We start from the raw sequence: 13,792 nt of genomic DNA, 5'->3' as shown, positions 1-13,792 counted from the left end.
GATAAACACATGGCCCCAACTAGTCAATGGTTTGCAGAGTTATCTTCTTAGCAACATATGAACAAATTACTTATCCATGGAGCTTCACTATGGATAATTATAATCAAATATAGCTACCATTTATGTGAATACATACCCTGTGTGCTTTTGGTTTTTGTTTCTTACTTTCCTTTTTTCCCCTCTCTTTATAACTTTGATTATATTGTATTTTTTTCCTTTTGGCTTTTTACTGTATTCAATCAATATAAACATTAAAAAAACAACAAGAACAGCAACAACACAGAATTATACCATCAAGTACAACGCTTATTCTCCAAATCTATGACTAGGAATAAAAAAATTCAACAAGGGCTTTTTAGCTTTCAAAGGTTTATCGCAACTACAGTAATTAGAAAGAGAAAAAACCCCCCCAAACATAAAATTTTGGCTAAAGGATAAAATAGTTTGGGTCCAGGCAAGAAATAAAACTGAAATCTACCAGTAGACAGTGTGGTATTTTGTAATAGATAGGAAAAATTCTTGATGCCTAATCTGTTCAGAATAATAAACCAAAATATTCTCTGTATTCTAAATTAAGCTGCTGAATCAGAGAATGCTTAGCTACGCATCTCATAAGTTATTGTTGGAGAATGTCTGAAACAGGCCTGAACTACAACAATAGTAAGAGGTCAGTACACAGTGCTCTTGAGTGCTGGGGGAAGAGATGGATTCAAATACCATTTGGCTCAGATTCCCTCTTACACATGAAGAATCACTGGTGCATTTGAGCATGCCTATAGCTTATATGCCAATTAGTAAGATGATGGTGGCAAGAATATACTTATACAGCCTTTCAGAGAATGAACATAAAATGGCCTGGGCATGTACATTTTGTTTGAAAAGGTAAGTGCTTCAGTGCAACACTTACTTGTCCCTGTCCAAGAGAGATTGCTGAGAGCTTCTTGGAAAACTTCATTTCTTCAGCAAATTTATAAAGATCAGCAGCTGGGTCTGTGCCTGGAGAAAGGATGAATATCAAGGGGGTGGTAGAAGCAGACTCTTTAAATACCACTGAAAGATTTGCAGTCTGAAATAGAAAAAAAGGGTAATTTTGTTTACTGTCAATGCCCAGAACTTCCTTTTCCTATGCTTTCATCTACTGGGGGGAGTAAGGCTGAGCAGGGAAAGAAAAACACATGACCAGATTAGGAGGCAAAACTCTTGTCAAGCATCAGCTCTGTCACCTCTCCTGCTGTGCCTCTGCATACATGATCAGCTGCTATTAGCTACCTGTGGTTCAATAAAGCTCTGGCCCAAGTTAGTAGCCACAAAGTCTTGCATCGCATTGGTGACTTTGTCCCCACGCAGACAGCGCAGGACTAATAACTTTTGAAAAGAATCCAGTTTGCTGTTCCATATGCCAGGCAGTGGCTCCCTGCAAAAGTAGAAGGGGATACATTAGGTCTAGACTTAAGGGTTGACTGGGTAGATGACATTTCTCAAGTACTTTTCTGAGCAGAATTACTATTTTCAAACAGGTTTTATTTAAGAGTAACTACTCCATGTGCAGCTATGTGCTAGTACCTAGTCCACTATAGCTGATCTCAGAAAGTTTAGCAGGATCAGACCTGGTTAGGAGACTATCAGAAAACCTCACTGTGTAGATTGGAGTGGAAAATTGAAATTCTATTCTGGAAGACATAATGGCAAACCACATTCATACTGTTGCCAAGAAAACCACGTACTCATGTCCATGAAGTCATGAGGAGTCCACTTGACTCAAATAATACTTTAATTTTAACCGGCGCAGGGAATGAGGGTGTGACTAGCCAGGCAAAAATGAGTCTCGGTAGCAAATTGGAGACTGAAAGTAAAATTACCTGTGAGGTTCAGCACTGTCAAAAATTGTGCGAAACCCAGACAAGTTTGCCACGAAATCATCTGCAAACATGGAGAAATTGTGCAAATTGGTTAAGGCCAGGATATCATTCCACGCTCTTTCATATAGCCAGGCAGGAGCTGGATTATCTCGTACGATCTTTATGGTGCCGCCAGAAATAAGGTATCGCCATTCATCCTGTATGTTACAGTTAGAAAAACATGTAGGATATTGTCTCTGTGTGTGTCTTGGTCATAAGTGACAATTATTATACTCATTCTTGGTCTTCCCATTCACCTGTGTGGATAAACATATGGACTTTTTCTCTTCTCAGTCCTGTAAGTTTAAAAGTTTGTAAAAACATTTACAGACTCAGGCTATAGATCACATTGTACTCTGCACAATTAGTAGAAATTATTACTTCTTGACCAATTATTAATGCAGATACACATTCCTTCTATTCTAGCCAGCAATGTATTAAAGACCAATTTCATGGTAGCTGGGCATAAGCTCAGAATGCCATTTGTGAAGGACGTCTGTCTCATTTCCTTACTAATATTCTTCCGGAAGGCTCCAGTTTATAATCTATTTTTATCAACTGATGTTTTTCATGTTAAACATCTTAGACTGTTGTCCTTTTTTTCAGATGCATTTTACAGTTATATTTTAAGCCCTTAACAGAAGATGTCATTATTCTTACCATGTCAATTTTGCCTTCATTCATCATGATCCGGATGCACACTAGGAATGCAAACATGAGCTTGTGTTTCTCAAAGAGGCTGCGACAAACATTGCTGTAGAGGCTAAAGGTGAGGTACTTATTGATATTTGCAATCCGCTTCTTCAGTGTATCTGAAAGCAGTAATTCACATAACAATGTAGAAAATGATGCAGACTTGTAGCAAAGTCTTAGTTCTTTTACCATAGGAGAGGTTATTATCCAGATCCATGCCAGCAATAGTGTTCTTTGAAAATCTGTCTCATCCTTATGGTCATTTAAAAAATCTTTGTGAGAAAAACTCATACTGCTAAAGATACCAAGTGCTTTAAAAGAATGCATCCATCTGGAGCTTTAATCATAGGGATAGCTTTTAGGATTGTGAGGAAAATACAAATAGCATGTGAACTTACACCATAAACACCCATGTGGACACAGCACACATTCTGCAGACTGAATGCTGTCACCATCATTGCTACTGACACCATACTACTTATAGTATTTCAACGGAGGTGGCAGAGGGAACAGACACATATGAATATTTAATCCCTTCTGTACTGTACAAATTGTCATTTTGATCATGGATATGATCCATTTTATTTGCCAAGACTAACACTATCCTGTATATATATAAAATGTGGCTCCCTTTGCTGATCTTCTTTTGTGAGGCAGCAAGATGTTCTGGAAGGGAAAGGATGACACTGTATATGTCTAAGTCATTCAAAATACCTGCTCTCTCAGAGTTTGAAATTCCTGTAAGAAATATGTTGAGGAACCACTCCAATGAATATTGGTACATGGGATCAACGTTGGACAGGTCTGAGACACAGAAGAAAAGGATCTGGGTGCGGACAGCCACAGGCACATACTCCAGCCGAGTGATATCAATATCTTTCTCTGTCTGCTCAGCTGCCTTTACTTTGGCCTGTAGGAGATTTAAAAACAAAAGAAAATGCAAATTCATCTTAAGCCAAAAGAAACAGGTGATTGAGATGGGAGCACAAGTAAGCACCTGAATTTCTCCTGCTTTTAGCTTGGATGCTTCCAATACTTTGATGAGCTCCAGATCATCCACAGGGTTCCCCTCAGAGGAGCTCAGACGGTACAGAATTTGGTCTTCAATTTCCTTCAGTTCCTGTTGCATCTTGGCATTACTGACAATCAGCTGATTCTTAGCTTCTTCTAAGTCAGGGCGTTCTTCAGCTACCACCTGACCTAGCAACTGATCCTCTAAGCCACTGTAATTAAGTAAGCAAGCAAGTAAGCAAAGTGTGCAAACAGTAAAATGAAAATAAAAAGCATACTTTAGTTATCCCTCAATGACCTCAACATTTTAATTTGAAGTAAATAGTGAACATAGGAGAGCAGAAAGTTGACATTACCTGGGGGACAAGGTGAAATTAATCAGGGTAAGCTTTGTTGATAACTCTGGAGTATAATGGGGATTAGGAAGGTTGGTAGTAATGTGCAACTTGAAATCGTCATGATATGGAATCACTGTGTCTCCCAGCTTCAGCACTATGCTACCTTGCTGCTTGTAAGTCTATATATCAGAGAAACATGAACAAGAGAGAATGTGATGCAGGAACAATGATGTTTAATTTTAATATCATGATTTTCTCCCTTGATGGGGGAAGAGTAACAAAACGTATGCTTGTAACTTCTGTACAAACTATTGGAAGTCGCTTTCTTTAATGATTTCTTTTTCTTCTTTATCTACTGCACCTTTTACCTATCTTTTTTTCCTTTCATTTTCTATATTTTTTCCATGCTTATTCTTTATATGTTTTAAAATGTTTCTAATAAAAATTATGATATAAAAAAATCATGATTTTCACAGTGAGCTCTGTCCAATTCATTCAGAGGAGAGTGCATGGAGAGTATCATTTGGGATGAACCAATCTTTGTGGTTGTGGTGAGGAGGTTCATGGTCAAAAGTGAATGTCTGATTCCCGGGTGTTCTGATAGATGCTTTCACAGTCAGATTACCGATAATTGGTACATCTCAGCATGAACTTCACATCCTACTCCACTTAGAAATAAATTATCTCATTGTAACCAATTTGGTACAGCATCAATATTAGCATAAATTAGCTGGCATCTTCCTCTCCTCTGTGTTATAAATGATGAGGAATGGCAAGTAGTGGAGGACTGTTACAGAGAAAAAAATAACAGGTAATGAAAAAATTAAGGAATTTCCTATTGCACAAAACTCAGCTGCAATATGTACCATCCTGGTCTTGGCTGACATACAAATAATACAACAGGTGGGCCATAAAGATGTGAGGGTGGGGTGGAATGTAGTTTTATCCTAATTTTAATAATAATTTACACCAGCTTGTCCGAAGCTGGCAACTGAGAAATAGCTTATTTGTGTTTATTTTATAACATGCAAGTGCGCATGCGCGCGCGCACACACACACACACACACAAACAAAGTCACCTGTTTAAGCAGCACAGGTTCAAGAGCTGGATCTAGTTCTTCCCCTACATTCTCCAAGAGAAATGGTTTTCCAAAACGAATAGCATTCTCCAAGCTGCGCAAGAAGTCCCGGTCACTGAGCTTGCATGTATCTAACCCACTATCTTTTTCCTGAAAAACAGCAGGGTACAAAGAAACTCAGCAGAGGTGGCAACCAGATGCCTGATTTGTGTGAATGTGTAAAGGAACAAGAAACAAGGAGCTGGTTAGAATGGGTGTCTATGTGGAGAGTAAGGAACAACATACTTACATAAATTTTGATATTGCAATAAACATAACCAGGAAACAGTGAATAAAACAAAGAACTATGCCAATGTGAAGTTCTGAAGACTGATTTCAGCGAAGTGTAAAATAATTGATAAATAGGAGCAAATAAAGTGGCTACACTCACTCTGTTTACTACTGCTTCCCACCACCATGATCTTTGATCATGGATGAAATTGATCTTCTACCTTAACAATTCTAGAATAAAAAATGTTTTGCATCTAGGAAAGTCAAAAAGAAAACTATACAAATGAATGTACAAATTAAAATATACTATAAATAATCAGTAGTTCAGTTATAGCAGAATATAATTTTCTACTGTTTATTTGTCATTTGTAAGTTAAGTATTTTATGAGGAAGAGATAAATAACAAGACTTTATAGGAAGAAGAAGCCTTTAATGTCAACTACAAACATTCCTTTGATACCGATGAATGTGTGTAATAACATCAAAAAGAGAAGGTTTACCAAGTTTTTTATCCATTTGTTGGCTTGTCCCTGTGGGTCTATAAACAGAGTCCAGCGCTGAGAAAACTGTGTTATCATGCCATTTTCCACAGATAAGGTGTCGTTAGGTAGACCTGCAATCTGCATATGAAGAACATACAGGATTTTAAATAATAAATACAACGTTTTCCGTCTTAAACAAAACTACATTGGCAAAAAGACATGCTGTGCCTTAAGTTAAGTTAAATCTTGTAACCTACACAAATTATGTAAATCAAGTGCCAATGGCAGAGAAATAAAAACTCTCAGTAGAATTTTGCATTACACTGTAATGCTATCCTTTGATTCACTATAAAAATTTTATTGGGCTATGAGAACAACAGAGTAATTGAAGACATGCCTGCACAGCTTTTATTTAGAGTTGGAAATGCTGTTTCAAATATTTCTAATCCTCACAGCACTGAAAAATATGGTGGTTCAGTTAAGATACTCTCTGGCTGGTCCACATGAATGACAGGAGGCAGCAGAGCTTCTAGCATATGGCTTTATGAAAAGAAAAGGTGCTCATATTTTCCAGAAATACTGCAATGTTCCATATTGCATAGGAAGATTACCATCTTTCCTAACCTTAAGTTCTTTTGAATGAAATGAATAATGTAAGTTTAAGATGGTTTCTCTGTTTTGACTGATTTACTCTTGAGGAAATCCAAGCAAATTTTATGAGAAATCTTCTGTACATAAGGATTCACCTACTGTTACCCCAATGTACTGATGCCCAGCTGGTATATTGGGATCACAGTTTAGAGTTTTTCAAGGCAGCATCATGGATGTTAAACAAATAACAATTCTAGGCGTTATGGAAATCAGAATCCCAAATAGCTGCGGGGCACCACCGTAACTGCTGCTTCTCTTTTCTTGAATATTCCCAATCAAGTAGAATGTATAGAATTCCTGAAGCTTTTAAAAATTTCCAGGAACTGCTCCTTTTGTATAATCACTCTTTAGGATTCGTGTCGCTTAAAAAATACATAGCAATTCAAAGCATTGACACGTGACAAAACTAGTCTGTATACATATTAAGATTACCTGCCATGATCGGATTTTCACTGGGTCTCCAAGTGTGCTTATCAGATTTGGTTCTTTAGTGTGGGGAACATTATATAACTCTAGCTTATTTATCCATTCCTCACAAAGGGATATGCGATATTGACCCTACAAAGGAAAATAATGTATCAGTAATTTGAAATCACTATTGTTAATTAAATTATTTTTTTTTCTAGCTACTTGTAGTCAACTCTTGATGTTGAAGGAGAGGTTTGATGTCAATATGCTTACCTGTTTCAGAGCATACAGTAGTCTCAACAGGGAATAACTATATTAGGAAGTTTCATAAAGTAAAGGTAAAGGTTTCCCTTGACATTAAGTCCAGTCGTGTCTGACTCTAGGGGGCAGTGCTCATCTCCATTTCAAAGCCGAAGAGCCTGCGTTTGTCCTAACAGCCAGGAACCACGCTGAGACAAGGAACAGGTCTCTAGTGTTTTATTGCTGCTACATAACAGGAAAATCCTAACAAACTGAAGAAGCGTGGGAAAAACCCAGACCTATAAACCCCAAAGGTTAAGGCGGGCCCGATCTGTGTCTCTTGGAATGGCCACCTAATTCCTCAGTGCTACGCATGCGCTTTACAGCCTGGATGGGAGCCCCCTGCTTGCCATCCTTACTCATGACAGCGTTTGTCTGTAGACACTTCCGTGGTCATGTGGCCAGCTTGACTAAATGGAATGCCGGTACCTGCCCACTGAAGCGGTACCTATTAATCTACTCACATTTGCATGTTTTCGAACTGCTAGGTTGGCAGGAGCTGGGACTAGCAATGGGAGGTCACCATGTCATGTGGATTCGAACCGCCGACCTTCCGATCAGCAAGCTCAGCAGCTCAGCGGTTTAACCCGCAGCGCCACCGCGTCCCCTTTAGGAAGTTTCATACAATGGTTCAAATGTTATAGATTACAGTTTCATATATTCCCTTTTATCTACATATTTTTATTGTAAACATAAGTTCAAATCTGTAATTAGAGCTTATGAGGAATTGTTTCTAAACTATGATAAGAAATCACAGCTTGAACTGAGTTTGTAGCCCTTCTTAGTACTGCTAACCATAGTTAATTCCACTTTAGATACTGTATAACAGCAAGCCTGCATATAACAACAATTTATGTTTAACACACTGACAGTAGCAAACTATGAATTCCCCCTTCCCCACTGAAAGTGGGGAGGAAATCAATGTATAAAAGATACTTGGGGAGCAAGAACAACTTTGCATGTTTATGTAATTCTGAAAATGGTGCAATTTAAGGAGAAAGATAATGAGGTGTATCACACACAGGGAATACCTTGCTTCTAGTGCAACTGATACTAGTGCTCTCATTTCACTGACTACAGTCCACTGAGGGGTTGTTGCAAGCAGCCTAAACTCCAGCTATTCTGAAAGAGACTTTCTTCATTGCTTCGGAGAAACCCAAACCCACATTCACTGCTTCTCTCCTATCCTTTGTATTTGTATACTCCCCACCATCTCATCTGACCTCCCAGAACATGAACTGAGAGCTGAAGGCAGTGAGACTATGTAGGGGAGTGGTAGGCCAGGCTCCTTTTTGGCTGGAATGGCTTGCTTCCCAAAAGGGCTCATCTGTAAGCAGGTGTCTGTAGCATAATTCTCTTTGAATATTTAGACAGCAGACATATTGTCCTGGTATACAGCTGTAGGATCAATATTGACTGATACAGATTTTTCTCCTCTGGGTGACTTTATCCTGGACCAGCCTTTATTCAACATAAAGCTCAGATATTGTGGAAAAGAAGACGTTTATCTTGCTCACCGTAAATGGTCCTAGGTATGCAACGAAGCCAGCAGAAACTAGAACATCTCCTGCAATGTTGTTGATCATATAATCTAGTTTCTGGACTGTTTCCTGCCAACGTATTCTTTCATCAGCCAGACCATTAATTAACTAAAGAAAAGAGACATAAATTGTGTTATTTTGCTTCTTCCTCAGTAGCTTCTTCTAGTAGAAAACCCTAACAGGAAATGCAAGAAGGCAACACAGGAAACCTTCTTTTAAAAGCAACAAAGATATAGAACATGAAACAGCAAGCTTGAATCCCACACATGATTAAACTAATAAAAGAAAATAACTGTAAATCGGGTGTTGGAAGCTTTTCCTTGGCAGACATCTATTTTGGTAGAAATAGATCATTTATTATTTTTTCCAGTGTAAAAACCCCAAGGAAAGAGAATTTGTAGGAAGAGAACTGTGTTAGTTTATGTTGGTAAAAAATCGGAAGGAGTCTGGTAGGGATACAGAATAAGTTACTCATAGTGCCCCTCCCTTTGGGGCACTTCTGCACTGTAGCCTTAAGGTGCCCCCGTCTTGTGCGAATGCTGGCTGGACTCTAACAATCTCAACTGAATTCTGTCAGCACTGAGATGCTTTGGATTCAGCTTGCCAGAATGCCATCACAACCCCCCACTGGTTCAGAACTTTTCCCCTATATCCTCTTAAAAACAAACAAGCAAACGAATTAATGTCCATTGATGTCCTGTTTCATTGTTTTTGTAATTACTTGTGATAGAAGGGTGTCACCCTAGCTCCCGAATAGCTCAGTTGAATAACTACTGCAAAGGATTTATCACTGCATTTGTCTGGAGGTGGATTTTTTTTAAAACAAAAGCTCCTCTGTTTCAACCATGCATTGATGGACTTAATAAAAAGCAACCCAGCTTGTGTGATTAATCCTAGTTAAATCTATCTGTAAAAATTAACCTTGGTTTCCACAGTGTAACTGGAACAATCTATCTGTCATCTTTGCACATAAGCTGGAAGCTAAGATTTGATTTGACTTAATTTGTTGAATTTATATTCTACCTTGCCCAAACAATTCCAAGTGAAAAAAATGTCAATGGTATTTTTCAAATGAGTCAACGTTACAATTTGATTTATGCTTACCTTGTCAGCTCGGTGCAGTCTCTGCTCACACTGATCACACTTCATCTCTAGTTCCTCTTTCGTGGCTAAAGTGCCCTTATACTTAGCCTGAAGATGGGCAATGCCATCCTCCACTTCTCGGAGATGTTCCTTGGCTTCATCAAGGACCTTTTGTGTGGCTTGTAGATCTTCTTCAGCTTCCCTCAGGGCTTGCTATGGAAATGGAAATATTTGTGAACACCAAGTAATTGCTGCTGCTTTTTCAAAGCTTTTTAAGAAGATCCTAAAGCAGAGAAGATGGCAGGGGTATACATTATATGATTTTGTAAAAGCACTGCAATAATTCTTACGCGCTTTGGCTCCACAGCTTTTGCCACGAAGTGGTACTTATGCATAGCCCTGACCCACTGGCAGATTGATGTGCAGGCTTTGGAGACTTTAGCTACAACTGCTGGCTGAAATTCTTCACTGTCGATATATGGTTGAATGAACTTAATCACTGTATCTGCAATATTATCCTGAAATGAGTTTTTTAAAAAAATGCTTATGAATGCTGGGAGGAGGAAGATCTAAATGCTCAGGAGAAACAGTGCAAGACTTCATGATAAAAATATGTTAGATGTATTATAATGATAACCCTTACAGTTCTTTGTATTATTCCCTTTTCATTTGAATCCAGGCTAAGGCAATGGTTAAGAAGCAAAGCTAAGGCAATAGTTGTGTTCCTTATACATCTTAGTCATAATTTTATAATCACAGGTTATGTAATAAAATCACAATAATAGGGAAGGGATCTTGCAGGTCTTCTAGCACAACTCCCTGACTAGGGCAGGAATCCTCAGACCATCCCAAACAAATGGTTGTCCAAGCTTAGTTTGAAAACCTCCAGTAATGGAGCACCCATGACTCCAGGCTGTTCCAGTTGGCTAGGTTTAAACACGCTGAATCATAAACCAAACTTACAAACTACATTTGTTAAGCCATAAACAAGCAAAACATAATTTGATTTCTTGGGTTGAGTGAAGTCAGCTACTATATGTTATTTGAAGATGGCATTATGACCATGGGAAAATCATTCAGTGAGACTTCTACATCTCTACAAAAAACTATCATTTAGAAGGTTGTGTCCTGGGAGACGGGAGTTTCAGCTTGAATTCTAATGTGAACCAAGGAAAAATTCAAGGGCTTGCAACTCTTGTCCCTGCTCCCCTCCCTTTTTTTTTTTTTTTAGTTGAGCAGCATGAGTTCCTGATTCCCAGAGACTTTGCTGGCATTTTTATGTGTGGCAAATAACAACAGTCATCCATATATAAAAGGTAGAGGAACAGAAAATAGAAAAAAGAAAAAAAGAAAAAGGTGAATGGTGAATGCATTTTTTCTTCCAACCAAGTACACTGGATTAGGTTTATGTTTAATTATTATTGGGCAAAGATGTGACAATGCTGCTTGAAAATGTAACACAGTAGATGTGTTATTTCTCTGGAATACATGCACATTAACCAACTTCAGTTTTATTAATTAAAGTAACACAAAAGAAAACAAATTGACCATTCTGAGTTCCACAATTACCCCGATGCTTAAAGTTACCAAGCTTTCTGTGTTTTTTAACACAATCTCTGCTCTTTTGGTTATAACACCAGCTCCATCTACAGATGTCAGGAGATAGTATGGATTATTGCCAATTGCCATGAAATATTCCTCCTGTTGTGTTTTGCAGATCAAGCCGCTGCTAAAACACAGGAGCAATTTTGGCACCTTTTTTGTCAGGGAGCAAAAATATACTGTTTGTCCCTGAAAAGTAAGAGGAGACCCTGGAAACAAAATTGCATGTCTTTGTGTCAATGAGTGAGAATAAACACCTTTCAAGTACTTACCTTATCATACTTAAATAAACTTTCAAGAAATTTCCCTGGGTCCTGAAGAAGACCTTTGCCCGGCTCCCAGTAGTCATCTATCTTAGAACCTGGCTTCTCGCCTGCTATTTTTTTGGGCTTGACTCCCTTCATAATACAAACAGCTTCAATCACCAATTTCACTCCAAGTGGAGGACGCTGCATTGCTCGCACCTAATTGGAAATATGAACAATGAAATATGTTAAAAAGTAGTTCAGAATAATGTCCTGCCATCTGTAGAGCATTGATAATTATCCTCAACTCAATAGGACAATGTTAGAAAGAGCTATCTTTGCACAAGATTTAGTGATTAGTCTTTCATATCACTCTAAATGAATACACTTCATATGAATAGTACAAATTGTACAGTCTGCAAACAGTGATGAAAGGTAGATTCCTGCCTCAAGAGGTTTATAAACTAGAAAAAAATACAATGAAGATCACAGAGGAAAGGAGGCAAAAATTACCTAGTTATATAATGCGAACCGATTTTGTGATTTTTAAATTTTTTAAAATGAAGTACAAAAAGTCTGTATTATCACCAACAAAAAAGAGTGGCTATACAGTGAAGACCCTGTTAATATGTTTTCTACTACAGATTAAGGTTACTATGGTAACTAATCATTTTGGCCAGGTGAAGAGGTTGAATTTAATTGTTCCCTTTTCACGTGTTAATGGTTGCATTGCCTAAGGGAAGAACTTGCCTGGACTTGTTTTAGTTTCAGTTTTCCTTCTGTGTAGGCTTGCAGAGAGTATGCAACTGAGAGAAATCTCTCCTCTCAGCAAACAGCCTTTAAATATGTTTGTTTTCTGTAAATAAAATTATTTTTATAGAAATGCCTGGTGTGTGACTTTTCTGATCTCTCCTGGGCCAAATGCTTTCTAGCACTCTGCCAACAGACCCCCCCCCCATTTAATATAGTGATTAAAATAAACTAAATGTGTCAAAAAAGAAAAAAAAACCAGTTAACAGAAAAAACCATATATTACTCCAATTGTTGTCATTAAATTTAGATCATATAAAATATATTATGTCATCTTCTCATTTTTAGAACACAGACTTTTCAAAAACAGGTAACAAATTCATATTCATATTAAAATCAAGAGAGTAAATTTCTTTCCAATTATGTAGAATTATCCTCTTTGCCACAACCCACAATTCATAGAACCAAAGTTCTTCAGGAGATGACAAATTTCATGTTTTAGGGCTATAATTCATAATCATTTTGAGATCTTTGCCTATGATATATGTAGCAATTTTAAGACAAAGCAAAGCTATAATAGAATAGACTAAATCGTATGTTAAAGACTCTTCAGATTTCCTATACTGCCAACATAAGAAATCTAAGTTCATTTCTTTTTAAACATTCTTTGAGGGGTCCAATTAACATGAAATCATATTTGAATTAACGTTATTTTTAAATTGTAAGTATATTTCACATTTTTAACAACTAGATCCATTGATTCTACAAAATTGGATATTCTAATTCTTCATTCCACAGTTCAAATATATAACTTATTAGTTTTCAATTCACTTTTTAATACTGTATAAAATTGAATTGTTAGTTTCCATTCAAGTGCTGCATCTTTTAAGGAAGCCACAATTTCAGGTACCTCTGAGGCTACTAAAGTGTCCAGGCTGAACTGTTTGACTCCAACCATATATCTTGCAGGTAGGTCAAGCTCAAAATGCAATCTCTCAAAATCTTTAAAAGAACTGTTATAAATCAACTGATTTAATCCCCTGTTTAGCCCTAATATTCCAACAGAATGTCTTCCCTACTATATGATCTGGGATCAAAACATAAGTACTTATCTATTAATAACCAAATATGCCTAGCAGTTTTCAAAATAGGAAATGAAGATCCTGGTTTAGTACCCTGCACCCTAAATCTTGCCAGGATTTCAAAGTTGTTACACACATGGTCTCCAAATGGGCCCAAAGAGATTAATCATCACATTCCCCCCAAAATAGAGATGTTAAAATAAAAGCCCAATAACACAGCTGAAAATTTGATAGGTTAAAACCCCAATCATCATAAGGTAGCCTCAATTTAGCCAAATATATTCTAGGGGCTTTAGCTTGCTATAAAAAAATCTCATTAATGTATATGTGTAAAACATCTACTGAGAATCTTAATGTAA

At 37.5% G+C, this 13,792-nt stretch overlaps 1 protein-coding gene across 1 annotated transcript in view; it reads right to left on the bottom strand.

Annotated features, from left to right (window-relative positions):
- DNAH1 (dynein axonemal heavy chain 1) overlaps positions 1–13,792 on the bottom strand; it is a 168,063-nt gene that overhangs the window by 16,375 nt on the left and 137,896 nt on the right. The window contains exons 55-68 of the mRNA XM_063291915.1: positions 11,629–11,820; positions 10,105–10,272; positions 9,776–9,967; positions 8,648–8,779; positions 6,855–6,980; positions 5,790–5,909; positions 5,020–5,169; positions 3,959–4,119; positions 3,589–3,814; positions 3,306–3,501; positions 2,559–2,710; positions 1,860–2,056; positions 1,270–1,414; positions 908–1,066 (exon numbers count right to left, since the gene is read on the bottom strand). Coding sequence (XP_063147985.1) covers positions 908–1,066; positions 1,270–1,414; positions 1,860–2,056; positions 2,559–2,710; positions 3,306–3,501; positions 3,589–3,814; positions 3,959–4,119; positions 5,020–5,169; positions 5,790–5,909; positions 6,855–6,980; positions 8,648–8,779; positions 9,776–9,967; positions 10,105–10,272; positions 11,629–11,820 — 2,316 coding nt within the window. The remainder of the gene's footprint in view (positions 1–907; positions 1,067–1,269; positions 1,415–1,859; positions 2,057–2,558; positions 2,711–3,305; positions 3,502–3,588; positions 3,815–3,958; positions 4,120–5,019; positions 5,170–5,789; positions 5,910–6,854; positions 6,981–8,647; positions 8,780–9,775; positions 9,968–10,104; positions 10,273–11,628; positions 11,821–13,792) is intronic.

This window comes from Candoia aspera, chromosome 2 (genome assembly GCF_035149785.1).
Source record: "Candoia aspera isolate rCanAsp1 chromosome 2, rCanAsp1.hap2, whole genome shotgun sequence".
Classification (NCBI taxonomy): domain Eukaryota; kingdom Metazoa; phylum Chordata; class Lepidosauria; order Squamata; family Boidae; genus Candoia; species Candoia aspera.
This window is presented reverse-complemented; position numbering and strand designations above follow the sequence as displayed.